The sequence below is a fragment of the Chiloscyllium plagiosum genome, unplaced genomic scaffold (genome assembly GCF_037043375.1).
Source record: "Chiloscyllium plagiosum isolate Xiang-an unplaced genomic scaffold, Cpla_swu_hap1 HiC_scaffold_27, whole genome shotgun sequence".
NCBI lineage: Eukaryota > Metazoa > Chordata > Chondrichthyes > Orectolobiformes > Hemiscylliidae > Chiloscyllium > Chiloscyllium plagiosum.
The window spans coordinates 64,621,441-64,649,420 of NW_028270165.1; the positions used below are offsets into that span (position 1 = coordinate 64,621,441).

A 27,980-nucleotide genomic window follows, 5' to 3' on the forward strand; every position below is an offset into this window, starting at 1 on the left:
GTTGCTGCTGTCAATAATTTTGTTTCTTTATATTCCCTGCCTTGATTGACATTTAATTAAATTACAAAATATCAGTCAAATAATGACTATTTATTGAAATCTAAATAAGCACTACAGTTAAGAAGTGACGTTCATGTCCCTCATGTCCGGCTGAAGCAGACTGAAAATCAACTTGACTTCTTTGTCAATACAGCGATTCAGTTTGAAGTAGGCATTATTCAGTTTTCGAGGAGTAATATACTGGCAGTAGAGAGATAGCGGAAAAGGTTCACAGCATTGATTCTGGAGAAGAGAGGTTTGGCCTGTGAGGAGAGCTTGAGAAGACGAGGACTACGCTCATTGGAATTTAGAAGAATGAGTGGTGACTCCTACAGAAACTTATACAATTATGAAGGGAGTAGATATGATAGCAGCGTGGAGGTTTATTCCACTGACGGGTCAAACTAGAACCTGGGAACGTCGCCTTAAAATAGGGAGAATGAGATTTCAGACTGAGGTGAAGAGTAACTTTTTCACCAATTCTGTTGTGAGCCTGTGGAATTCCCTGCCGAGTGAAGGAGTTGAGGCTTGTTGGATGCATTTAAAACAAGGATACATAGATTATTGAACAGTACTGGAATTATGGGCTGTGGAGGATAGGCGGGAAAGTATAACTGAATCCACGAAAGGATCTCATTAAATGGCGGCGCAGCCTTGATGGGCCAGATGGCCCACTCTTGCTCCGAGTTCTTATGTTCTTTTATCGGTGTGAAAAGTGTAGGACACTAATTGTACCGACTGTCACTTGATTCAACGCTGAAAGTTATGTCCTCTGTAGTGTTTCATGTGAGACAGTAAATGTTCTCAAAAGTAGTTCAAAAGGACAACATACGTGTTCAAAACCAGACAAGTTTATTCCATAGTTCCATCTGTCTGAAATCGCGACGAACAGTCTTTCAGTAGATTTAGTTTGCATCAGTTCTCCCATCAGTGAGAGAGTTCACAATGGTGTCACTGATCTGATCCGGAATTGTTGTTTTCCAAAACTCTCCAGTTAGAAAGGAACATCAAACGTCTGATGAACGGGCCAACCTGCAAGACATTCTTTTAAATTTTTCCTGTTCATTTCCTGCAACCAATTACATTAAAAAACAATTAGGATTTAGCATTACATTGTAAGGATATTGCATACGAATGATAAAGAGGTGAACGATCAGTCAAGTCGGTGAATGCAGGTAATGAGAGAGGTTGTTCAGCACGGATTGAATACATCACAGTGAGCGACCATCTATTAACAAATGGACAGATGACCCGTGTTGTCTGATTGCTTGAAAGTTTTAAGGAAATTATTCTGAGATTCAAAACAAGCAATTCAAGGCTTATCGAATTTTTGAAAAATTGTATGGGATAGTATTCTCAGGAAGCTAAAAATCATCAAAATATATCACGCATTGGGAGAAAATGTAATTAAATTTAAATTGAAAATATATTTCGATTCCTCTGTCAGCTTGGGAGAGGAGGACAATATATTGTTAGTAACATCAATAACAGGGCAACTCAGTAAACACTCGAATATTCCTTTAAAAAAGAAGTACATAGCGTGTTCATCACCATCCTGTCCCAAGTGCAGTTGAACGTGGGTGGAACAAGTTAAGCAGTTTGTTCAAAGATGTAGCACAGGCCCCTTGGACCGAATGACCTTCTTCCTCTGTTGTGATCACGGAATGGTTTGTGGACAGTGACATATTGAACTGCCTCTTTCAATCCATCGTAAAACGTCATGTTCCAGAATTGGGAAAATGGAAAATTCCTGCTGGATATTGTTGTTGAGTGAATCTCGTGATACTGTCGCCATGTAGATAGGGGAACATAATAAAGTCGAATATTAAAGTTGGTAAGCACTTAAAAAAACACTTTCGGAAGTTTGTTGCTGACGAAGCACTGTTAGTCATTGTTTATTTCAGTATTGCTGATACACTAAAGTTTCTAAAATGCTGAAAGCTTTGGTAACTGGGGAGCATTATCGCTCTTTTTGGCGATCATCACAATGTTGAGGAAGGAGGAAATGCAGTGACGAGTAGACCAGTCAGAGAATTGGCAGCGTGTCTCTCTGTGTGGAAACAATTCGGTTAACTTTAGAAGAAAACAGACAATAATTGATAATTGCAGTAATTATATTTCCTGCTTTTATCAGCATTGCATGAAATGAGGATGTGAAATTTCCAGATATCATATATAGTCATAGCACGGAGATAGACCCTTTGCCCCAAACTGTTCCATGTCAACCAAAATGCCAATCCACACAAAACCTATTTCTCTGCACTTGACTCATATCCTTCTCAACTGTCCCTATCCATGTGATTGTCCGAACCTCTTTTACACGTTGTTAATGTTCCCACCTCAATCACTTCCACTCGCAGCTAATTCCCTACTAACACCATCCTCTGTGTAAAATAGGATTATTTGGCAAACTAGCGATAATTATTGCCCGCATTTGTTGCATTTGTTCAATTTATTTCTACGTGTTAAATTGAATTGTAACACTTCAATTTTCATCCCCCTATTTCAGGCAGACGTGGCGACACTCAGGCCGATCGTAAAGGTAATTGCACTTTTTTTTCATATACAGGCAAAACCTATATTCTGATGATTCCGTTCAAACACAAACTTGTGCTGATGATCTCCTTGCCTTCATGTGCAAGTTGAACAGCTGTGTGTTCCTAACTAATGGGGATGCATTATTCCTGAAGGTTTCTTATTTCAGGGGAGCAGAGTGTGAAAACTCAGTTCCTCCGCACACTGCCGTTCTCAGATAGAGAGACAACACATGGAGATACTGTGAAGATGCACCTACACACGCAGTGCTGCTGGCGGAAATTTATATAAATTATTTCACTCACAATTGAGCAGTGACATCATGCTCACATGACTGGACATCCCACAATATTTCTGGCCGTGGGAGACCGAAATGCTGTTTCATTTTCAGATGTTTGCAGGGCGGATCAGAGTGTTTTTCTCGCTATTCAGTGTGCCCACATCCCATGAATGAGAAATAAAAATGTACTCACGTTGGCCACTTTAGAGGATATGTTTCCATAGAAATTGATCTCTGACCCTCGCTCTCTGTGAGTCGGCATCATTTTTTTTCAAATGACCATTCGCCCTTCTCCATCCACATTACGTATCCTGAGTTATATTGCGATAGCCTGCATTTTTGCCATGCCCTCACTCCCGTTGCGTTGTGAGCCGGGAATGCAGGCGATGATTCGATATTTTACAATTAAGCAGTGTTCACGTTGGTGACCACTTCTATATTTACAGAGACAGTGAGGCTGAGACTTGAGAATGGGGGCAGTCCTTGCGCTGGCCGAGTGGAGATTCACTACAAGGGGCAGTGGGGAACTGTGCATGATTATAAATGGGACCTGCCGGATGCTGCAGTTGTGTGTCGGGAGCTGGACTGTGGGACCGCGGTCTCTGCCCCGGGCGGGGCTCACTTTGGACGAGGATCCGGACCCATTGTGACCTGGAAAGTTGAGTGCAGCGGGACCGAGCGCGCTCTGAAGGAGTGTCAATCAGAGGAATGGGGTCACTACAGCTTGTCACACGACAATGATGCTGGTGTCGTCTGTTCAGGTAAAAATCTATTGCCATTTCTGTGCAGGTTTATCACAAGTCAGTGCTGTCTGGAACCAGAAAGGGATATGATAATACAACGACAACTATCCAAATATTATTAACATGATACTAACGAAACCCCCAATTTATTCGGTGTTACAATATAATTTGTGAATATTTGAAGAATTCCTGTTACCGTTTCCACTCCGGTGAAGGGGCAGGATAGATGTCGATTATGATGTCATTTGAAGCCACATTGAGAGAACTGCGCTGCAGGAATTATCACATTTTCAACCCAATGCATACTGAGGTTCGACATTGAGTTGGCTGGCAGAATCACTTTGTGCCATTTATCTCCAGGTTGAAAGTCGCTTTCTGTCAGATTAGATGAGGGTCGGGGTTGTGGGTGAACATGAATGAGATCGACAGGGCAGCAAACTGACTGCAGGAACAATTTATTTCCAGATGTACCAGACCTAAAATTAATCACATTAATGTTTATCAGAAAATAATCTAAGTCGCTGTTGCTATAAATTGCTCTGATTCTGCGCTTTTTAAAAAAAACTCTCAGATCACAGAGCTCCGAGGTTGTTACCACAAAATTCCCAATGCTTTGGCAGACTGGAGGTCCAGTTCGGTGACACCTGGAAAACAATGTGTGGGCTTGAATGGGATTTGAAAACCGCCAATGTTGCCTGTGCGCAGCTTCGTTGTGGAGTCGCAGTGTCTGTTTCAAGCTCGATGCATTCTGGAGGCAGTGCTGTTCTCACGGCTACTGAGGTGTTTAAATGTACGGGCAATGAGACTCAGCTGGGGACGTGCCCTCGGTCTTCAACCACGCACCAGGATTGCACTGGACACAACAATGTCACCCTGATATGTTCAGGTGAGTACAAGCTTACCTAAAGAAAATGACACATTTCCGCTTAATGTGTGTAAGAGTAATGTCGCTGGCATTCCTGACTCAACTAATCCTCAAGATTCTCATGTTCCGTGGCACAAGAGTGATGAGGTAAAATATGCACGAAATTATTCGAAATCCAAACGTTTTAAAACATTTGTGCTTGGGTTGGGAAAGACATTTCTTCAACTGTCCACAGTCAATACACTTTAGTGTTGACGTTGACTAAACGTCACTCATGTAGGATAATATGAATCGTTGGTCGAAACAGATACATTGACGTGAACTTCAGACAATTAAAGTGATGACAAGACAATTGTTTATTTTCTGAATCTCCGTGACCCATAATCGGGTCAGTATTTTTTAACAATGCTAACAGACTGGATGGCATCATTGAAGATATCACTTGCCAACAACCTTTTCAGCAAAAGGTTCCAGCTCACAAACACTCGTTGGCTGATAGATATTATCATGGTAATTTATTCACCGTTCTGTCCCTTACTTAATTGTCCCTTCCCAATCTCTTCACTTTCACGTTGCTGTAAATTTATCTTGCCTTCGTAATACGTTGTATTTTGCATGGAATATGCACTTTGTCAACAGTCTGATTCATTACATTCCAATATGCAATACTGTGCACCTGTTGTCCCAAATCGTTTCTCTTTCGATGATCAATTGGCAGGTCCAGTAAATTCTTTCGTTTGCTGCTTTGTTCATCAAGTAATATTTTCGTACAGCTTTATCAGTTCCAGCTCCATTGCTTCAATACAATCCATAACATGACTAATACGCATTAGTCGAGCATGCATCTCTTCAAGAGCCAGGGCACACTTTGTGAATTATGTGTTCCACATAATTATAAACAATGTTTTCCCATCTTCCCAAACGCAAAGGAATTATTTCTCTCTTTCTGCCTTAAATTCTTCTATTCTTAAATTTAAATTTAAGTTGCATTGCTGACTACTCTACCAAGTATTCTGTCAACTTGATGTATCTCAGCTTTTGAAGCTCCAGCACTTCTGTCAAAGTGCACTTATTCACAACATGAAGAGGGAAAAGGTGAAAACATCGAAATGCACGTTGTACGTCATTTTCCAGGCTGCCAAAATATACAGCCTCAAACTTCTTTGCTTAAAGTTTCATCTGTCACTTACTTGTCTGTTCTGCTCTCTTTGCATGCTCTAATGAAATTGGGAGATGTCATGAATAATGGTTTGAAAACATTGATGCATGGTACCAGGGGCTAATTATGAAGTGTTACTCTGCATCTCAATGCAAATTCGGGGAAGTCCATGTCACATTCTACCAAACGGTACACTTTCACAGGTTATAATTGATTTCATTACTGTAGGTTCGATGGGAGAATAAAGGTTAATATTTTTGAAACATGCATATTGCAGCCAGCATCTGATGCACTGGTCATGATTTGGTCACCTGGACGCTCAACATCTTGATTAGATTAGATTACATTACAATGTGGAAACAGGCCCTTCGGCCCACCAAGTCCACACCGACCCGCCGAAGCGCTACCCACCCATACCCCTACATTTACCCCTTACCCAACACTACAGGCAATTTAGCATGGCCAATTCACCTGACCCTGCACATCTTTGGACTGTGGGAGGAAACCGGAGCACCAGGAGGAAACCCACGCAGACACGGGGAGAATGTGCAAACTCCACACAGTCAGTCGCCTGAGGCGGGAATTGAACCCGGGTCTCTGGCGCTGTGAGGCAACAGTGCTAACCACTGTGCACAGTGGTTAGCACTGCTGCCTCGCAGCGCCAGAGACCCGGGTTCAATCTTAAAGTACAAAAAAACCTTTAACATTATAATTATCTCAATTGCCTCAAACTTGTAAACTCATTTGCTGCCCATGTTTCAGAAATTGCCTTCAAAAATAATTATTTAATACATTCGCCTCGTTAGCTGCACTGTATTGTAACACCCTGATGGAATCGGCTACCTCAGTGGGCTGAATGACTGGTCTTTGATATAAGGTAATGCCATCAGCGTTGGTTCATTACCCCACAATCTGAAGTTGCCATGATGGTCCTCACCTTCTGAGCTCAACCCTCGGCTGATGAATAGTGACCATCAGGTTAAATCACCAACAACCACATCTCTCTAACAAGAATGCAGCCACGTATTCATCAGTAAATTGAGTTAAGCATTACTGCATGATTGCAAAAGTCAATCTAACCTACACGAGCAATCGGGACCAAAAGTACACTGCTGTTATCAAACTATGGACTGCATCAAGTCAACCTTTACACCCTCGTTTCATAGGGTTTCCAGGACTGAGGTAAATGATCATAATCACTATCTTGGGAATACCCTTTAAATGTGAATAGTGGAAAGAGTTTCATCAAATAATCGTCATTATTTTAAAGACATTGTAACTGTCATGTGTTGTATTGGGCAATGGAGGATGAGATTCGATTTATTTTCTCTTTTGAATCTCGAACAAGTGCGTGGATATTTGCAAACGTTTGTTTGTTTATTTGATCCAAAACAGGAAACAATGGTCCCCGATTGGTTGGTGGGGAGAACAGGTGCTCTGGGCGAGTGGAGGTCCTGCATGGAGAGCAGTGGGGAACGCTGTGCGGTGTTTACTTTGGCTTACAAGACGCCAATGTGGTCTGTGAGCAGCTTTTTTGCGGGACTGTAAAGTCGATCCCGAGAGATGCTCGATTTGGGAGGGGAGCCCGACCAGTGTGGAAGGAAAACTATGAATGCCACGGAAACGAGCGACGATTGTGGAATTGTCCAGTTTCACATGGGGAAAGCTTCAACTGTTTACATGGAAATATGGCCAATGTCATCTGCTCGGGTGTGTCCTTTATAGCAATTGCTCTTTTGCGAAACAGTGTTTTTGTGTACTTAAAGTTTGGAATTATTTTATTTATACCTTAATGGAATGTCATTGGTGAGCCCACGGCCTGTTGGCCTTTTGTGACTAATCTCCGTTTAACTGGTGCACTATTTCACTTCAGGAAGTCATTACCTTTCAACTATATGGTTAATAATCCGCAGTCATATGTCAGTCAGAAAAGGTTAGACCGGGGCAGATGTCCTTCCATAAGGAAAAGTATTAGCCAGATGAGTTGTTAGGAGAATTGATGATCGTTTGACTGTCACCATCGCTAAGACTAACTTTCCGTTCCAGACTATTAACTCAGTTTGATCTTTACCAGCTGCTATTCTGGAATTTCGGGCACTCTCAGCACCACCAGGTCTTAATTTCTATCTCCACTTTGCAAATCAAGAGGCCATGTTTGATTTGGCACAATGATGTTCTGAGATGCAACACTTGAGTTTTCGGAAGTTTATTTGTATTAAATGTACATTATGTTTTTTTAAAAAATTCTGAATGCCATCCAAGATGATAATTAATTTCCTAAATCTTTGCATATAACTGCCGCATTCTTCAAATGTCAATCCACTGTCTCTCCAAAAATGCATCCATTCTGCCTGGGTTACTAATTGTGTTCGTGCTTCTAAACTCTCTGTACTGTTTCAGATTTGGAATATTCCACGAACATTTAAACAATAATTATTGTGATACTTAGTCTTTCAGGGAACGGAGATGTAACTGGTGAGGCAAGGATTTGTGCTGATGCCTGATTTCATTTTAACTAAGTTGGTTTTACAGGCCTTTAGTTATGATTTTGTCACTCTTTTATGAGCCTGAAGACCTTGTCGGGCAGATCAAATGTGGAAACCAGATTTGATTTCCTGACAAACATTAGGAGCTTCATGAGTTTTGGTTTCAATATTTCTTCATAGTTTCCCTGTTCACGAGCTGAAACTGGGCTCCAATTCCAGAGCATATATTTTCCAACATTCCCCAGAGAATGCATAAAGCATCTGAATTACTCCTGACAACATTTTTATGACATGACATTCTGCCCTCAACTCCTGGCAGGGAATATCAGGATCTACACAAATGGCTCCGCAGAAATCAGATGTATTCATACCTTCTTATAAAAGGTTTTGACGTAGCAATAACGTGGAGACAGTTTTCAAAAGATAATGGAGAATATTGGCAGTTACGTTAGTGAGTGACAGCATCACGTTTTAAAATTTAGGAGCTATCCCAAATTTTCACAAGTGTTTTGAATGTCATAATTCTCAAACAGACTTGTTCCTAAATTTCCATTATATTCTTGACCGTTGTCTCAGTCATGTTGCGGGTCATTTGCTCAGTGCAACATGCTCTGCCCTCAACCATGAGAGTAGTGGCAACATATAAATGGTCAAAGCCTACGAGTAGCATCTGCAGACTGACAGTCGGCCTGAATGGATGTGGTCGCGAGCTAAAGACGAGACTTTATTTTCAAACGAATGCCAGAGTAGCAGCACTTTTATTTCCACGCCCCTCTCAATTTTGTTGACAGAAGAAATGTGATGACATGATGAAAGTATTTGAAAAAGTAAATGGACAAAATACCTTTATGATTGCAAATCATACATTTTCCTGTGATTGTCAGTTCTCGAATATCTGTGTTCATTTCAATCGCTGTTCTCAGTAACTCTTATTTTGCAGATGAAAATTGGGCGCTAAGACTAGTGAATGGAGAAAGCCGCTGTGATGGCCGAGTTGAAGTTTACTCTCATGGAAGCTGGGGCGGAGTGCATGACACCGTGTGGGATCAGAATGATGCCAACGTTGTCTGCAGACAGCTGGGATGCGGTTATGCCTCAGAAATATATAATTCTTCAAAGTACGGGGAGAGTGATGGTGGTTCGTGGGTACATGTTGTCCAATGTCATGGACATGAATCACAGCTCCAGGACTGCAGGATCTCCAACACATTGAATTCGTCTGACATCGAAGGCAGTAGCGTAGGGGTCCTCTGTTCAGGTAAGTAGACTCTTCACATTTAAACCAGCTCAGATATATCAAGCCAAATATTCATCTGCTGAGTAAATTGAGAATGTACACCACTGGCTTGTCAGTGTCACTCGAACCATTTATTCATCGCTCGGATATCAGCAGACCTGAGGTGGGCGGCGGGTGCAGATGGATGAATATGAGAAATTAACACCATTTTTGTGTCAGATACAAGCATTACGTGGCAGGTCAGGTGAATTGGCTATGCTAAATTCCGCAGATTGTCATTTGCATTAGTCCGAGGAAAATGGGTCTGGGTGGGTTAAATTTCAGAGGGTCGGTGTGGACTGGTTGGTCCAAAGGGCCACTTTCCACAATGTCGGGAATTTAATCTAGTCTTAAGGGGCGGCAGGCTGGCACAGTGATAAGCACTACTGCTCACAGTACCAGAAACCCGGGTTCAATTCCCGCCTCAGGGAACTGTCTGAGTGGTTTGCACATTCTCCCCGTTTCTGCGTTAGTTCACTCTGGGTGCTCCGGTTTCCTCTCACCGTCCAAAGATGTGCAGTATAGGTGAATTGGCAATGTTAAATTGCTTGTCGTGTTAGGTGAAGGGTTAAATGTAGTGGAATGGGTCTGTGTGGGTTGCTCTTCGGAGGGTCGTTGTGGACTTGTTGGGCCAAAGGGCCTGTTTCCACATTCTAAGTAATCTAATCTAATTACAGTTTCTTAACCCAAAAGTAAAGTTGACACACGTGCACAAAGAATGCGTTAGTTCAGATAAAGAGTCACTCGACTTGAAATGCTAACACCACTTCCCAAAGAGGCCAGTAAACCTCCTGCATTTCACCAGCAATTTCTAATTTTGTGAGAGTGACGTTGGCGTTGCGATTTGAAATTTTGATGAGAATAATTATAAACAGATATTGTTCAGACAGGCAAAAATGCCGAGGAATGGAATTGGAGTTTAATTTAAATAAATATGAGGTGAGGCTTTTTATAAGTAAAATCCGAGGAGGATTTATACTTTTAATGGTAAGGTCCTGGGGATTGTTGCCAAACAATGAGACCTCGGTGTGCAGACTCTAAGTGCATTGAAAATGGAGGCATGGAGAGACAGTGCAGTGAAGAAGGTGATTGGTACTCTTACATTCATTGATCCGTGCCACTGAATACAAGAATTCGAAAGTCATGCTGTGGCTGTACATTGGTTGGCCACTTTTGGAATTATGTGTATCATTCTGGCCACCCTTTTAGAAGAACAATGCTGGTAAACTTGAAAGGATTCAGAAAAAAATTGCAGTGATGTTAGCAGAGTTGGAAGGATTGACTTATATGGAGAAGATAAACAGACTGGGCGTTTTTCCCTGGATGGTCGGAGGCTGAAGGGAGACCTGACAGAAGTTTATTATATCAGGAGGAGCATGCATAAGGTGAATAGACAAGGCATTGTCCCCAGGATAGTGAAATCCGAATCTGGAGGGCAGAGGTTACAAGTAAGAGGAAAAGATTTCTAATGGAACTGAGGGACAATGTTTGTCACAAAAGAGGCTGTACGTATGAAATATCTTGACAGTGAGGTGTTGGAGGATAGTACGGTTACAACATTTAAAAGGCATCTGGATTTGTGAATAAATAGAAAACGTTTAGAGATATGTGCGCGGAATGTTGTTAAATGGGAGTGGATTAATTTAGAATATATGATTGATATGGAGGAGTTGGACTGAAGGATTTGTTTTTGTCCTGGATATGTCTAGGACTCCATTACTTGAAATGATCGCTTTTCTTTCAATTAGTAGAGCTTTTTATCTTCTCTGAGAATCTTCTGATCTCGTGCAGCATTGCAGAGACTGAAAGCGCAGTTTGAATTTTGCAGATAATGCACGAGAGACGTATTCCATCCAAAACAAGTGTCTTGAGATGTTTCACATGCGAAGTCGCCGCACTGCAATTATATAATATTTTGGGAGTCGTTGTGCGTTATGTAGCTCGGGATGGTGATGAGACCCTGAAGGAACGCTTTCATGATCATTGCAATGTCGAGGCAATGGCTTCTTGGTGATTGTGTGTTAAGTACTCATCTCGAATTACAACCGGGGACATTGCAACAGCATTGGAACTAAAGTTAGGGGACTGCTGTGCGGTAGATATAAGCAACTGTGTGACTTGCCATCAATCAGAAAAGCAGTTTGCAAGCAGTGAGCTCAGGGAAGGTCTCCTCTCGTGTCAGGTCCAGCGCACAAGTTGTCAAAAATTCCATTGTGCAGAATAACTTACAAATAGCTGTTATGCTGTTGACCTGATGGAAGCTTCACTTTTCCTCTATAAAGATCATAAAATGGTTCGTTAGAAGCTGAAGACAGTGTTTTAAGGCGAAAAAGTTTATTCTCAAACTGCAAGAAGCATGATTTAGACCAGAGCAGAAAACTGTGTGCAGTTAAGGAATCCACATCAGAGGATGGATTTGACAGTAATGGAGACAATGCAGGGGGAAACGGATGAGAGATTTTCTTGAGATGAACAACATTTAGCTATGAAGACAACTTGGCCAGATTAGGATTCATTTCCTTTGAACAGAGGCGACTGAGTATGGGCGGGATTGAGGTGTATAATAAGCAACAAGAAATCTTTCCCCTATGTTATGCAATTGCTTACCATGTGGCATAGAGTTAAGGTGATGGACAGAAGGTTCAGAGGGACCTGAGGATACTCATTTTCATCCACTTGGGGCAGCGGAGTAGTCTGGAACTCACTGCTTGTAAGTTTGGTAGAGGCAGAAACGTTAGTGAAATCTAAGATATATTTAGATGTGCACTTGTGATGCGAAGGAGTTAAGGACGAACCCAAGTGCTGGGAAATGAGCATAAAATATTTAGGAGCTTGTTTTTGACAGAAGCAGAATGGGTGGGCCGAAGGTTCTTTCTCTGTGCTGAAGACTTCTTAAATCTGTGATTCTGTGAATTAGTTCTGGACCTTTGTATTTAAGTACACGTGATAATAACCTGAAATGACTTTTCGTCCCCTTTCAGTATTTACACTTTTACAACTACTCAAAGTGCTATTGCTGTCATGCTAATATATATGTTGTCTTTCAGTTCTCATGTGCGCTGATGAATGAAAGCTGAGACGGTATTTATATTGGACGAACGTACAGTTATGTGCACTATAAAATAGGGTGAGCATTAGACAAAGTAACGCATGGACAGACATAAACGGAGTGGCAGGAAGAGAAAGCACAAATGCAACTGTTTGCAAAATATTTCACAGAATATTCAATATAGAAAGGGAAACTGAACCTGGCAGTACCAGGTGCAATAAGATATTTTGAAACATTCATGTGCTGTACATTCTTGCTAAAAGGTTACACTTGATCTAACAGTTTTGTAAGAAATTATGTTTAAGCACAATAAGTACTTCTCGTGATAACATTTAAAACGCTCTTTCCTGTATCTATATACTATGTTGCCCTGAGTGATGAAGGGAATGTGCATTGAATGTGTAATTGTTTCACGGAGCACTTTCAGGTAAGGCTGTCAGATGGTGGAAGCCCTTGTGCTGGTCGAGTGGAGATTTACTACAATGGAATATGGGGCTCAGTTTGTGATGATTCATGGGATGTGGTAGACGCTGAAGTCGTTTGTAAACAACTGGGTTGTGGAAAAGCACTGGATATGACACCCCCTTCCTCCTCTGGACCGGGCTCAGGCCACATTTGGTGGAAAGATGTGAAGTGTTTTGGAAACGAATCATTTCTCTGGGAATGTCCTTCAGTACCATTGGGTCACCAAGACGACTGTTCTCATAAAGAGGATGTGAGAATTATGTGCTCGGGTGAGGCCATTCTTTAATGCTCTTACTTTGCTCGAATGTTGTAAGTGAGACGTCATGCTGACGTATGTTCACTGAATTCGAAGGAATGTAGAGCAGCGGCAGTAATTTAAAGAAACGATCTCTGACACTTACATGTACACAAAAAGTGAAAGAACAATTCGTTTCTCTAATCTAACTTGCTTTTCTGTCAGTTTTTTTCACCTTCTATTGATACAAGACGCGTTTGTCATGAAAAGTGTCATTTTTGATCTGTTGTCACTACTCCAAGTGGATGCCAATATTGTCCTGATTGTCATAAAGGGTTTACTAAAACTTAATTCCAAATTTATGATCTTTACTTTTGTATCGGGCCACCAGAAATATGAGACCTGTTCGTGTGTCTATCGAACTATTTGTGACTCGAAAATGAAGGGAGTTTTTTTTCTTTATGTTTCCGAGCAGACTTCACTGTATCAGACACAGCTCCTGTACAATTGTATCTGACCTGTACTGCCTGTTTATTACTGTGCACTTGCGTTTTTCATGATTTTTCAGAACAGTAAAAATATTCCGTAATTTGCTTCCAACTGAGCAGTTTGAAACTTCCCTGGTGATACAAAATTAAAATTGATTGCATATATATCTATATATATGTATATAATTGAACAGCCATGATATCAGAACCAGTTCCAGTGGACCGTCACTTCTGCAAAGTGGACAATTTACTTTTAACACAGGCTTTCTGTTTTCTGTCAGTTTCTGCTTCTCGACCATTTCGGGTTCTCAAACAGTTCGCCAGATTCTAGTAGTGCCTTGGTCAAGTCCTTCTAAACTCCATGCACGATACACATTTGGCTCACTCCTTTTTTCATTGCAATATGTGTCATGAAGAAAACTGAACACAACGATCCGCGGATGCAGCGAATCTAAAACAAAAAAGGAAAATTTCTGGAAAAACTCATATGTCTGGCAGCATCCGTCGAGACAAAGAGACAACGTTTCATGTCCAGTGACACTTCCTCAATTCAGAATACGCGTCACTGGACCTGAAGATTTGTCTGTGCTTTCTCTCTTCACAGATTCTGTTGAGTTTCTCCAGCAATTCCCTTTGTTCATATCATGCATCCTGCTCGTTTCGGCAATCACAGGACACACCAGCGATATGAACAATCTAACAATCTGGATATCTGTTATTGTTTGAACAGAACACAAGGAGCTGCGGCTGGTGAATGGAAAGCATCGCTGTGAGGGAAGAGTAGAGGTGTTCTACAATGGGACCTGGGGAACAGTGTGTTCAGACACATTGGATCCACACGTTGCCAAAGTGATTTGTAAACAGCTTCACTGTGGTGAGTTCCAGAATGTTGAATACGACGCTCAATCATTCGGAGCAGGAACGGGAACTATTTGGCTCGATGAGATGGAGTGTCTGTCACACGAGTCGACACTGTGGCAATGTCACACAGATCCGTGGGGTCAATACGACTGTCAACACCGGGAAGATGCTGGTGTAGTTTGTTCAGGTAACATGACAAGCCTTCTCAATGTTCGGGTGTCATTTCAAACATGAATTTCCAATAGACTGAGCATCTTTCTCCTTCCAACAGAGAGCAATGTGACAAAGGAGCAGACCCTCAGTTCAACTTACTGCCATCAACAATTAGGTGCGTCTTCTTTCTCTATGTGCGAATTCTTGGAGATTCTGCTTTGTACTGCATTCAATAATAATCAGTTCTGTACCACAGATACGCAAGACAGTGTGCACTTGCATGGAGGAAGCAGCAACTGTTCTGGAAGAGTGGAAATCATGTGCGATAAACGCTGGGGAACGTTGTGTGGCAATTCCTGGGATATAACTGATGCTAATGTTGTCTGCAGAGAGCTGGGATGTGGCTTCGCTCTATCAGCCCGAGATGAGGCCGCTCTCTCCCAGGAGAAAGATGTTATCTGGCAGAATGATGTGAAGTGTAAGGGAAGAGAATTCTCTCTGTTGGACTGTCTCTCCGCAGCTCCAGCTAAAAGCAAGTGTAACCACAAGGAAATTGCCAGTGTAAAGTGTTCTGGTAAGATTGATGCTGACTGACGTGCGCCATTAATGTTAAAAATCTGGGCAACTATTTGATTTCCTAAGTTACATTGCCCTTCATAATTATTCGTACTTTCTGTTCCACAGGATCCGAGTTGGTGACGGCCTCACCTTTACCTCCACCTGCGGGTATTTATGACTGATATTATTATTAGTATTTGTGTTCGCGTTACTTTCCTGAAAAGTGACATTGATGCTGTTGGCATTTTCACGATTTGGAAGCTAGTGTCATTGTTTCCTTAATGATGATTATTTACAATTTTCCATGGCAGACCTTAACTGTGCTAAACCCGTTTGTACTCCCTCCTTTAAGGGCAGGAAAGTCTGTCTATTTCCATGCCTGTTGTCGTCTGTTCATCTTTGGGAGTCTTGTTAATCTGTGAGTTAATCGCATTACTGGTGGTCATGCAAAGAAAATTGCAAATGAAAGGTAAGCATCATATCTACCAACTGAGATAACACTGTGTCACTTTCACTGTTGCATACGTTCTCGGGGCTGTAGGTTTTTATTGCACTTTTCGAGCATTTGACTGAGATGGTCACGATTGTGCGGCACTTCTTGGCTGTCTGTTTTCTTCGAGGGACTTTGCCAAATGAAGCGCGAAGTTTTAATAAACACTCAGATAAATGCATCAAAACTGTAAATAGCAGTTAAAAGAATATTCGAACTGTGTGAAGTATGCATCAATATATTTGGAGAGAAACTGAATTAACGTATAATGTGGAGTTGCTACAGTCATCATTGGGAAAGAAATATAATGACTGCACTTTCTTATCTTTCAGTTAACATATACATGACATTCCAGAGCAGGTCAATGATGGCAGCAATATTTCTCCGTTTCATTGAGTTATTTGCAGACTGCCTCTAAATATTTCTTCATTAGTTACTATTATTTATGGTTCTTGAGTGTCTGGGTGCTGCTACCACAACCCAAGATCATTGAGAGGATTAAGGGTCCTTTTAAGGGAACTTCCAGTTAGGCAACAATTGGCTTCCCTTGACTGAGCAAATGATACTTCTATACTTTGCACAATAATTTAAAAGCGTTTGCTTGGGGACCATTTTCCACGAGTTAGCAATGAAAATCAACACTAATAACAATCATTTTCTATCCTTTCACATGCTCTTAATTTTCCTTTCCATATAGCCAGAAAAACTAGGCACTTAGTCTATCACGATCAATGTCATCAAGGTTCACCTTATTTCATTCGTCTCACGTTTTGGTTTTTAACTAATTGTCATAATTATGCAATTGTTTAATGAAAGTAGTCCAATTCTAACAACATTATTATCAATCTTGTTTGTTAGGACCACGGTATGTTGAACATTAATTTGTAATCTCCTTAATGGTATCAAGTTTTTTAAAAAAATATAGGTTATTAGCATTTTCGTTTTTTCATTGCATTAAAGAGTTTCATTTTCTGCACTCAACATCTTCACTCACATGCACCATTGCGAGCTGAGAATTTTCTTGAATAGATATTTGAATCAGCAAAATTAGAACAAAATACCCAAATTTATACCAACAAGAACATCTCCCTCTTTCTGTTTAACATACTAGGTTCGGTAACTGATGTGACATGGAAATTAATCATGGCCTGTTCACTTGTTTTTCCAATATGTTCTCCCTTCAGCGATCAGTTAACGTTGTGTGAAGATTCTAATCTACAGCATTGTGCGAACTCGTTCTTCTCTCCCCTGGTTCTTCAGATATAAACACCTTGTTTCTGCGAGTGTTCAGCTACAAATGCTGACCAGTCTATTGTTTATTCAACAGAACTTAACCTTGGTGGCAGAGGCTCACGCCTTGGTTTGTACCAAGGAATTTATGAAGAAATTGAGAATATTCCCCCTGGAAAGAGGACGGATCACAAACATGGACCAGGTATATATTTCCTATTGTATAGTGAATCATGACTGGATAAGTATAGCTTCCATTTAATTTGCAGTCTTCCATGATCAATGACTGAATGAACATGATTAATAATTAAAACACAGTCGTCGTGAGTGGGAAGCTATCTCATTAACTGTGTCTCTGTCCGCATTTCGTGAGATGAAGAATTTCAATATGATAATTCCCACTGGCCTACATTCCTGATAGATTATTTCTGGCATGTATTTGAAAATGCAAACAGAACTATCAATTTCACTTCTACCCTGGTTCCACTCTGACCCCTTCAGATGGGTGGACAACTAATCAATTCGTCATTGATTTTAAAATAATATAACTTTTGCAGTAAGTATGGATTACACAGCACCAAAGAGCGGAAGCAAAATTGAGGAATCAATGTATAAACAAATATGATGAATCACAGAAGATGAGTGGTGCTGAAAGTGTGCATATGACTCTGAAACTTTGCAGGTGTTCAGATACAGTGTAAATGAATGGAAAGAAAATGTCTGGTAGATGATAAATGTGAAATTATCCATTTTGGTTGGAATAAAATTAGAAATGACTATTATTTGAACGGACATGGCCTGAAAAGTACAGATAGCAGATTTAGGACCAAATTGAGGAGGAACATTTTCACCCACAGGATTGAGAATTTATGGAATTCCCTGCCTCATCAGATGTTTTTAGAACTGGGGTGAATAATGTTTTGAACGTTAAAATCGTGAGTAAGTCGAACTGAAGCCACGAAAAGGTCAGTTATGATCTTATTGAACGGCGGAACTGGCTGGAACGGTCAGATGGAGTACTCCTGCTCTTAGTTCTTTTATCATATTCCTTCCCGCAGTGGGTTCACTTGACATTATTCCAGATATTTATACAGGCACGATTAAAGAACAATACTTTCTGTTGTCACCCTACAATTAATAACATAAAACCTTCAACTACAGTTCATAAGTCTACGACATACAGGATCAGGATTAGATCATTTGGCTCATCGAGTCTATTCTGCCATTCAATAAGGGCTGATGTGGTTCTCAACCACTTTGATTTGCCTTCTCCTTGGATGTTTTTATCCCCTTATTAACCAATAACCTTTGTATTTCTGTTTTAAATACACACTGATTGGCCTCAATAGCCATCTGTGTTCCATAGATTCGCAAGCCTCTGGTTGAAGAATATTTGCCTCATTCTAAATCTTATTGGTCATGGCTTCTCTTGGAATTCGAGTTTGAAAATAACTCTCCATTTTTATTTTTAGTAATTTATGCTTCCATTGACTCACTCAATCGCATTGAATACTACACCAGCCACAACTTGACCGACAATAATCCCGGATCTGAAAATCTTGAGGTGAAATCCAACAGCATTCCAGGTGTGTATAGCATCACTTTCTGTCAATTAATTTTCGTCCTACACCCTCTAAGCTGTCCAAAACTTAACGATTGCAACCCTCACAAGGTAGTGTGACCACTGGAATGTTGGTTAAAGAGAAAATCGCTGTTTTGATACCACATGATCATGGGCATGATCTGTCCGGCTGTCTTGTTGCTCACAGAGATTATAGAGCCTATGACCTCTACTTGTAATGTTCAAAGAGATGTGCGTTCGATGTCGTTGCTTTCAGGAACTGCACTCACACCCATTCCCGAAGAAGAATACGTCTCCTTAAGCTGAACATTACAAAAACAACCAGGTTATCATTCTAATCGCATTTTTACAGCACACCTTGGCCCACAGCCTTGTATGTCTTGACATTGCAAGTGCATCACTGAATACTTTTTTGAGCGTGTTTTGCCTCTCTCACCCTTCCTGGCAGAGAGTCGTAGATTTCCTGTTTACTTCTCCCATCACTTCTCTGAAATGTATGGCCTTTGGTCATTGATCTCTCCACCATAGAGAGATGTTCCTTCTTGTCTTCCCCAACTACAGTCGTCATCATTTCATGACTCATCGCAGGCATGCCAGCGACTCTGCATGCTCAGCTCCAAGTCAATCAATTGCAAGATAGATACAGCGGTAGGTCTCTCAGCCCTTCGTAACTCTTCCTCCTTTCAATGAGATAATTCCACACTATAGTGTGGCCTAAATCCAGCTCCCTGCCTTTGAAGCATGTCCATAAATACCTTTGATCAACAATAATCTCGGCCACATATAAAATTAAGAATTGATCAGACATGCGCTAATTTTTGGGAAATATATTTCCAAACCCTGTACAGCTTTATCCTTTCTTGACATCTTCTCTGAACGGTCTGGCATTAATTCTGTGTATAACACCTCGAGCTAAAATAGTCTAATCAGTTGAAGTAGTTTACTTTATGTTGCCTATCTTATCCGGGTTATTATTTTGAATAATTCAATCAGATAACATTTCACCTTCTCATTTCCAGAGAAAACAATCCTAATTTGCACCAACTCTGCTCATTCCGTAACTTCAGAATTTTGACCTAACTCTTCTGGTCTCAGTTTCCAGCACTTGCCTTATCTGATACATTCGTCTCGTTTTCTAGTTATCGTTGTTGTGTATTTCAATTTGTATCAGTGATGCTCATCTTTCTCTCCAGGTCGAATTCGTGGTGAGTATGACGATGTTGAGACTGAAGATGCAGACTGTCATGATGGAAAGTTACAATTGGACAGTGATCCTGATGAACCCCTCACACTTACAGATGATGACAGTGGTCTTTGTTCACTCGGTGAGTTGAATAACAGATACTCACATCTTTAACCACCTTTCTGTGCATTCACACTGCCATAATTCCTTTCCATTCCATGATAATATTATATTTGCTGAAAATCCAAGAACAACGTCCAAACCTGTGCCTCATTTCCACACCTTGTCACTGAGAAAGCAATGTATTATTGGAGAACGATTTTTATTTCAATAGCATGAAGAACCGTCTTTAAAAAATGAATTCGATGCTATTCATTATACACTGCGTTTTGTCAGTTCTTCGAATCGCTGATCTTCACCCAATTTTGTAATTACAAATCTATAAAATTGCTGTTTCAATGCGTCATCAACTGGCTGTATGGAGAATATGAAAGATGGGGTTTTATGTGCTCAACAGTTTGAATGATTTAGTTCTTGTAGCTCACAGGGAATACAGAGCCTCGGACCTTTACTTGTAATGTGCAAAGAGATGTGCGTTTGATGTGGCTGTTTTCAGGAGCTGCATTCACACCCATTCCCGAAGAAGAATACGTCTCCTTAAGCTGAACATTAAAAATGCCAATAACTCACGGTTGCCTTTGAAACCCAGACTAGCTGATCAGCTGCTTAACCATTTTAGTGTTTCGAATGACATTTTGGAAAAGAAAAACTGCTCCAATGTTCCTTGTATTCCCAGTTATCCGCTTTCATTATTCTTCACCTTCTCTCCTTTTTCACAGAGAGTTGTTTAATTACTGTTGTGAGAACCCTCCTGTAACATGTAACAGTCACCACACTGACAACCAAGCTCCTGTGTTTCTTTGAAGAAGGGTCACCGGGCCTGTAACTTTAACTTTGATGTGTTCCAAACATGTGTCCAGACATGCTGGGTTTTTCTAGCAATTCCCGTTGTTTGTTTCTGATTACGAATGGCCAAATGAGCTTCCCTGCACTGCATGATTCGATAGAACTATGATACAGCCGTTGCCATGTTACCTCTGTTGTGCAATCAGAAAATACATCTGACTTCCCCTGATAACTCGCATATCGGTGGCGCCTTCACTGTTGACATACACTGGATGTGCGATCCAAAATTTTACAACGTACGCATCAAACCCACAATTGCGACGTTTCCCTCTGAGTTCCAATGTTTCTGATGCAGAGGAAAGAATGGGATGCCTTGGCTTTCAGCAAAATTCTGAAATATCTTGAGCACTATGTAATGTTGAAAATCATCATGGGAAACTTGACATTTATTTTTGAGTTAAACATTGAATACTTTCGTGAGGATTGTTTAAATTAATGAAGAAAGCAACTTTTATTGTTTCACAGAGATCTATTAAATTGTTTTAGGAGTGCGAAAGAAACCATAGATATTGTTTATCTTGCAATTTCAATCAACATCTCACTTGCAAAATTGTGCATGGCCAATGATATACTTTTGAACATTTCATAACTACTATCATTTAGGATATTGCCCAGCCAATATTCTCACAAACCAGAGGCGATGATCATTTACAATATTTTCAGTGAGCTTGTTGATTGTAGAATAAATATTGGCCCAGTGATCACTTGCTGCACATAACTCTGCTAATCTTCAGAGTAATTTCCAGGCTGTCGTTTGCATCAGCTAAATACACAGATAGATAAACATGTCAATGTGACTTCCAAATAAGACCCGTCATCAGTCTGACATTGCAGAGGCAGAATTAGTCTTGTCCCTACTCCATGGAGTGAGAGTTGCAGCTAGGGATTGGTAGATTCATGTGCTGTGAATAGAGCCAGAGGCGGCTTGAACGCGTGGACTCAAATTATTTTCTTTATCATTTCAGGTAGATTTTAGAAGCGATTTCAACATGGGACGTCCTAATATTGCGAGAAGTCACCGACTATCGTTTTGAATCTCGAAAATACTTTTCTCACTTTAAGCTGCAACTGGTTGTAATTCAGCAGCATGTACTTTCGCATTGGAATGTATATATTTGCATATATATACATTTGAAATATATCTGAAAAATTGCATGTTGTGTGTTTTAATGCGTTAAAAGTGGGTATAAACAGAGTGCATCGAAGTTATTTTTTATGTGTGCATACATTACGTAATTCATTTCTCAGTGTGAATGTTTGAAATCACAATAGTGGACGATGGTCCTGTGTCCTGTCAATGAGGTATTGAGGAAATTCCATGTGAAATTGCTTTGCTTTCTCATACCGAATGAAGGAGGCTTTTAAACTTGTCAGGCCAAAGAATTCTATGAAGTGCTGTTTTGCTGTTTATTGAATGAAATGTTCTGTCCATGAACTGGGAATATTTCTGAAAGTGATGTGCAAAATGTAGGACACAATTCATCAATAAAAATGCAGTGATTGCACGTTTGTTTTGGGATTCTGAGTCCGTTTGTTGACGTCAGTGCCAAGTGTATGTGTGTGAGTGTCAGTGAGTAAGTGAGAGTGGTTGTAATTAGCTGTGCTTGTGCAACTGCATCTCTGAATATGAGAATATTTTTGCTACGGCCAGTAAGTTGGAAAGCTGATTGCAGGAGGGAAGTACACAGAAAATGAAAGGGAACTTGGAAAGTTAACATTCAGAAGGATCGTGGCTTACAATCTGCTTTTCTGTAAAGGTAGCAACGCAGGTGGGTAAGGTAAGCAAGGAGGCACATGACAAGGTTTCCTGCATTAGTCGGAAAATACGTGGTATAATTTTTATGCAGTCAGGTTGTGTGTTGTCGAACTTTAATTAGGCCACATTTGGAAAATGACACACAGTTCTGGCTGCCACTCCCCCGAAATGACATGGAGGCTTTGTTGAAGCTACCACTGAAAGAACAGCGTGCAGGTGTGGGACACTGCAAAGGGTGTGCTGCATGCTCTATTTGGAGGGGCATGTTTGCTGTGGATCGCCAAAGTTGCGAAGGGGACAAAGTTGTGGAAGCAAAATTTTGGCGCGGAGTGGGGGTGGGGGCGAGGTGTTAATTTTGAACGGGCAGAAAGGAGGAAACTTCGGAAGGCTATGAATTGAGGCACGGCATGTGTGAGAGTGAGAAATGTGTAGGGTAATATTTTAAGGCATAAACAAGCAGGGAGTGGTGGGTGAGAAAGACAGAACTGAAATGTAGAGACATAGATAAAAAAAAGAGAACACATCCAGAGACGATATCTGTGACTGTGTCTCTGTGCAGTAGAGTCTCTTTATTATAGATGTTGAATCTGTTGAAATAGGGTTAAACCATTCCACACTTTCTCTCAGTCATCCCTTTTGTTCAAAGTGATATAACACTGATGGCCATGTTGAAGCGAGTTTCCATATGTGTGTCTTTGCATTTTGTTGTGTTTGTACCAGTGTATCTGCACCTGCCTGCAATGAGATACACTTTATCCGGGAGGGAAGTTTGAATGAAACAATAAACTAAAAAATGCGAGAGTAAAAGGCTTGGAAGTTCTCTCTCTTCCTCTCTCTACCCCCTCCGCCAACACCGTCCTCTTCTTGCATTCCAAGTGAGACAATGCCAACCCATACCAGTCCATAAGTGGCAGGTATTTTTTCTTGGATAAAGCAGTCAAGCCTGTGAATTTCCCAGGTTACAATGATACTTTATTCTTCAAGGAGAAAGTGAGGACTGCAGATGCTGCAGATCAGAGCTGAAAATGTGTTGCAGGAAAAGCGCAGCAGGTCAGGCAGCATCCGAGGAGCAGGAGAGTCGACGTTTCAGGCATGAGCCCTTCTTCAGGAATCATTCTTGGATGCTGCCTGACCTGCTGCGCTTTTCCAGCAACACACTTTCTTCTTCAAACCTGTGCTTGTAGGAATTTTGTTCAATCGACCTTGCCCCTGTGATATGAGCAGAAGGAGATGAACAGACCCAGTGTTGGCCTGACCCCTTCAGATATTAAATTCTACCATCACTTAGAATCTGAGTCAATAAATTACATAGATATGTAAATTGCACAAAGTGCAAGAATATTCATCATTTCTCCTCATAAAAACAATTCACTGGAAGGTGCCCGAATACAGTTGGCAGCAAATGTTCGATTTAAGGTGTACAATGTCAGGAAACAGCCCAAAATAAATCAATTCGACATTGCAGAAGAAACTCATCGGTTTCTCAACATAAACATCTTTCACGCTGAGGGAACCTGAAGTACAATTGCAATCATCTCACTTGTGTGTGCATGTCTGTGTGCCTGCATCTGTGCGAAGCGTATGTGCGTCAGTGTGTACCGGTGTGCGTGTCAATATAGATGGTTGTCTTTCTGTATCTGTATGCTGCTTTGAGTTGGCCACTCTCTTTCTCTCTCTCTGATGGTACGCTTGATGGCTTTCACGCTGCAGCTTCTCCTATGCAGTGGCGTTGGCAGTCCAGCAGAGGGTGGCGTTATATCAGTTTTAACACAAGCTAGTAATTGGGACAGAGACATTTCTCTTCTCTCTTTCTCTCTCTGCCTTCTTCTTCTCTCCTCCTCACTCCTCCATCTCTCTCTCTCCCTCTCGCTGTCCCACTCTCACCTCGTTCTTCCTTCATCTGTCCCCTGCTCCATATCTCTCTACATGTCTCCCGTTCTCCACACCCTCTCCCCTACGCTTTATCCCTTCTTCTCCTCCTTCTGATCCCTCACTGTCTCTCACTCTTTCCCTTTGTCGTGTTCCTGTCTGCCCTGTCCATCTTCCTCTCTCCCTAAGTAACTCGGAAAATATTATAGGTAGCAATGAATTACCAGGAGGAGGTCACCTCGTGTGATCAAGGCACAGGCTATGATACCAAAGCACTTCTGTTGGCCTGGACTGCACAACGATGTGTACACTTTGCCATACATTTAAAAGGTGCATAGTAGGGTGAGCCACAGGCAGTAATCAAACCAGTGCATTTGCTGCCAATTGCCGAGTATTCCAAAAACACGTCACGTGGGTTATGATTGATTGTGTATGTCCTCTCCGTAAAACCAGAAGTGGGAACCATTGCTTGCTCACTCTAATGGATGTGGCTACCAGATTTCCGGAGGTATTTCCATATTGGTGTGTTAAGGCAAAAAGGGTGGTGGAGGAGTTGGTACCTTTGTTTACCCAGTATGGGTAAACCAGAGAGATTCAGTCAGAACAAGTCTCAAATTTTTCTCCGCGGTATTTAAGGAAGTCATGTATACATTCTGCATGCAGCACTTAAAATTAAATGCATACCATCCTGAATCCAAGGGAGCCTTGGAAAGGTGGCATCAGACCCCGTAGATTATGTTTAAGAGCGTACTGTCAGGGTTACCCAAATGCTTGGGATAAAGGTATCCCATTCAGATTGTTTGGATTAGAAATGCAGAAAGCCTCCCCCGCTTTCTCTGGCAGCTCATTCCAAACACGAATCATGTGAAAAAGCTACACTCAGTTCCCTTGTAAATCTGTCCCCTCTCACCTTGAACTTATGCCCTGTGTGTTTGGTTTCCCCCACCCTGGTGAATGAAAAGCCTTGGATACTCACGTTATGTATGTCAATCGTGATTTTGTAAAGCTTTACAATGTCATCCATCAGTCACCTACAATCCGGGGAGAAATCAGTCCCAGCCTATCCAACCATTCCTGGCAACACAAACCATCCAGTTTAGATTACAGCATTGTAAATCTTTTCTGCTTTCTTTTCCAATTTAATAACATCCTTCCTTAAGCAGGGCTAGCAGAATTGAGCGTGGTACATCAAAAGTGGCCTCACGAGATGGTGTGTCCTCACCAGATACATACCAGGAATGCCAACGACAGCCAGAATGGGGTAGTAGACACCCTGAATTATCCAAAACACGTCCTGTCTCGACATCTGTCATGCTGTCCCTAGTTACGTCCATGAGAAGGCAAGGCGTGCGACTTGGAGGGGACTTGAAGGATAAGGAGCAGCATATGGGGGAACACCAATCCCTGCAGGTTTCCCTCCGAGCCCCTCACCATCTCGACATAGAAACATATCGGCTTTTTCTTCCTTGTGAATTGGTCAGAATCCTGGAAATTCCTCCCGAAGGGACATTGTGGGTCTACCCTACAGCACATGGACTGCAGCAGTTCAAGAAGGCAGGCTCGACCCCAGCACCTTCTCAAACACGTATGTACACACTTTTGAGCCCAGAAGGGTGCGGAGTTCCCAGAAGGAAAATGACGTGTTGTTCCTCCAGCTTGCACTGAGCTTCGCTAAGTTATAATAGCAAACCTGCGAGAGATTCATTCCGGAGAACAAGGTGGTGATGAGAACATTCTCAAAGAGCCTTTGACCAATCATTTGTCTATCCAAATATTTTCATCTCTCCTTGTCCCACCTCCCTCCATTTTTCACTCATTCATCGGTCCCCATACCTTGTCCAGCATATATATCAATAGCTTCAGAGCCAAAGCCCATTCTGAAGGAGGTCAGTGAACCCGGAACGTTAACTATGCTTGCTCTCCACAGATACTGCCAGACATGTTGAGTATTTTTTAAACAATTTCTGTCTGTTTCCGATGAATGTTTCCGTGCAGGACAATTTGGGAACAGTGACCAAAGTTCAGTATGTTTAAGGTAGGTAGAATAATGATCATACAGGTCCCCTGGTAAATGTTTTAGTACAGGGCAAGGGAAATGATAACGTCATCAGGCAATAACTGGAGAAATTATGTTTAAGTGATTCTTTTCAGGGGCAATCTAATTTTGTCAGGTGGGAATCATTTAAAGGTCAATGATCAGAATTCGGAATCACGTGGAATCATACAGTCGGACATCACGGTAACAGACTTTTTGATCCACTCGTCAAAACTGATCAAGTTTCCCAAAGTAGATCAGTCCCATTTGCCTGCAGTTGGCCCATGCCCCTCTGAACTTTTCCTAGTTATGTAACTGTCCAAATGCCTTTTCAATTTTTTAACTGCACCTGCGTCAACGTCTTCCTGTGAGGCAGAAAGGATAGGACGGCAAGATTTGGAAATTGCAAATGACAAGAGATATCAAAAGTTTAGTCAGAATGAGAAAAGGAAGCAAGTGTTTAGAAAATTGAAATCAAACAAGACCCTTGAGAGGTTTGAACGAAGCAAAAAAAAAAAACATTAACAGATGAATTATCAGTGCTAAAACAGACCATAAAATGTTGTTGGCCAGTAGGATCAGGGCGATGTTATTGTTGCATTAAGAGCAAGTGTTCAGTGTGAACAGACTCAAGGACAAAAGAGTGAATTTATGATGAAAGCGAGAGGAAGGGAGTCAGGTCCTCAGTGAATATCTCGCATCTGTATCCACAACGGAGAATGAGATGGACGATGGGAATTTTAGGGAGGAATATGTTGTATGTCTTTAGCCACAAGAAAGGCTACAGGAGACTGGAGAAGAGCCAACGAGTTCCTTTTGGTTAAAAAGAGCAACGCTGTTAATTCAGGGAATTACATGTAGCTGTGTCTTTCATCCATGGTAGGTAACTGCTTGGAGAAGATTCATAGGCACGGGATTTGCTCACATTTGGTAAAAAAAAACGCATATTAGAGATAGTAGCCACGGGTTTACGTGGGATGCCGTGACTCACAAATTTGACTGAGTTTTGTGAGCAAGTGATGAAGATAATTGGTGAGGGTAGTGAGTGGATGTTGTTGCCGGCAAAGACTTTACTTAAGCATTGAATAATATCCAGTATGTCTTGCAGATAAAACCACATGGGTTTCATGGTTGTGAGTTTGTAAGATAAATCAAAAATTGGCTTGGTTGGAGGAGACCGAAAGTACAACTTTGATAGCTGTTTTCTGACTGGAGATCTGAGAGATATCTCTTTGCAGAACGATCCTTGTTGTGACCTGCATTGTTTGTAAAATTCATTTAGCTGATCTGGTTAGAAAATTTCCAGAAAACATGAAAATTACCGGAGATGTGGGTAGTGAGAAAGTCTGTCAAAGCATACAGCAGGCTATGGAGCATTTGGAAATTTGAGCAGAGAAATAGCAGATGGAGTTGGATCCAAATAAGTGTAATTTGATGGACGTGGGAGCTCACAAGCAAGAGGAAAACACGTCAATGAAGGTCAAGGATTTTGGTAAAGTATCTGATAAATTCCTCATCGTAGATTGGTTCATAAAAGTAAGTGATATGGAATCCATGCTGATATGGAAAGTTTGGTGTAAAATTGAATTAACCATTGAAAGCACAGGATGACACAGAACCGTGTTTTTCCCTGTCTGCAGGTCATTAACCACATGTATAAAATTTGGATGAAAGTGT

The 27,980-nt window shown here is 41.2% G+C and overlaps 1 protein-coding gene across 1 annotated transcript in view; it reads left to right on the top strand.

The window, feature by feature from the left end:
• The window catches only part of LOC122545632 (scavenger receptor cysteine-rich type 1 protein M130-like), a 78,883-nt gene that overhangs the window by 12,655 nt on the left and 38,248 nt on the right, over window positions 1–27,980 (top strand). Inside the window, exons 2-10 of the mRNA XM_087975332.1 lie at window positions 2,549–2,581; window positions 3,301–3,615; window positions 9,048–9,365; window positions 14,351–14,668; window positions 14,753–15,208; window positions 15,319–15,360; window positions 17,010–17,117; window positions 18,385–18,498; window positions 19,688–19,819. Coding sequence (XP_087831458.1) covers window positions 2,549–2,581; window positions 3,301–3,615; window positions 9,048–9,365; window positions 14,351–14,668; window positions 14,753–15,208; window positions 15,319–15,360; window positions 17,010–17,117; window positions 18,385–18,498; window positions 19,688–19,819 — 1,836 coding nt within the window. The remainder of the gene's footprint in view (window positions 1–2,548; window positions 2,582–3,300; window positions 3,616–9,047; window positions 9,366–14,350; window positions 14,669–14,752; window positions 15,209–15,318; window positions 15,361–17,009; window positions 17,118–18,384; window positions 18,499–19,687; window positions 19,820–27,980) is intronic.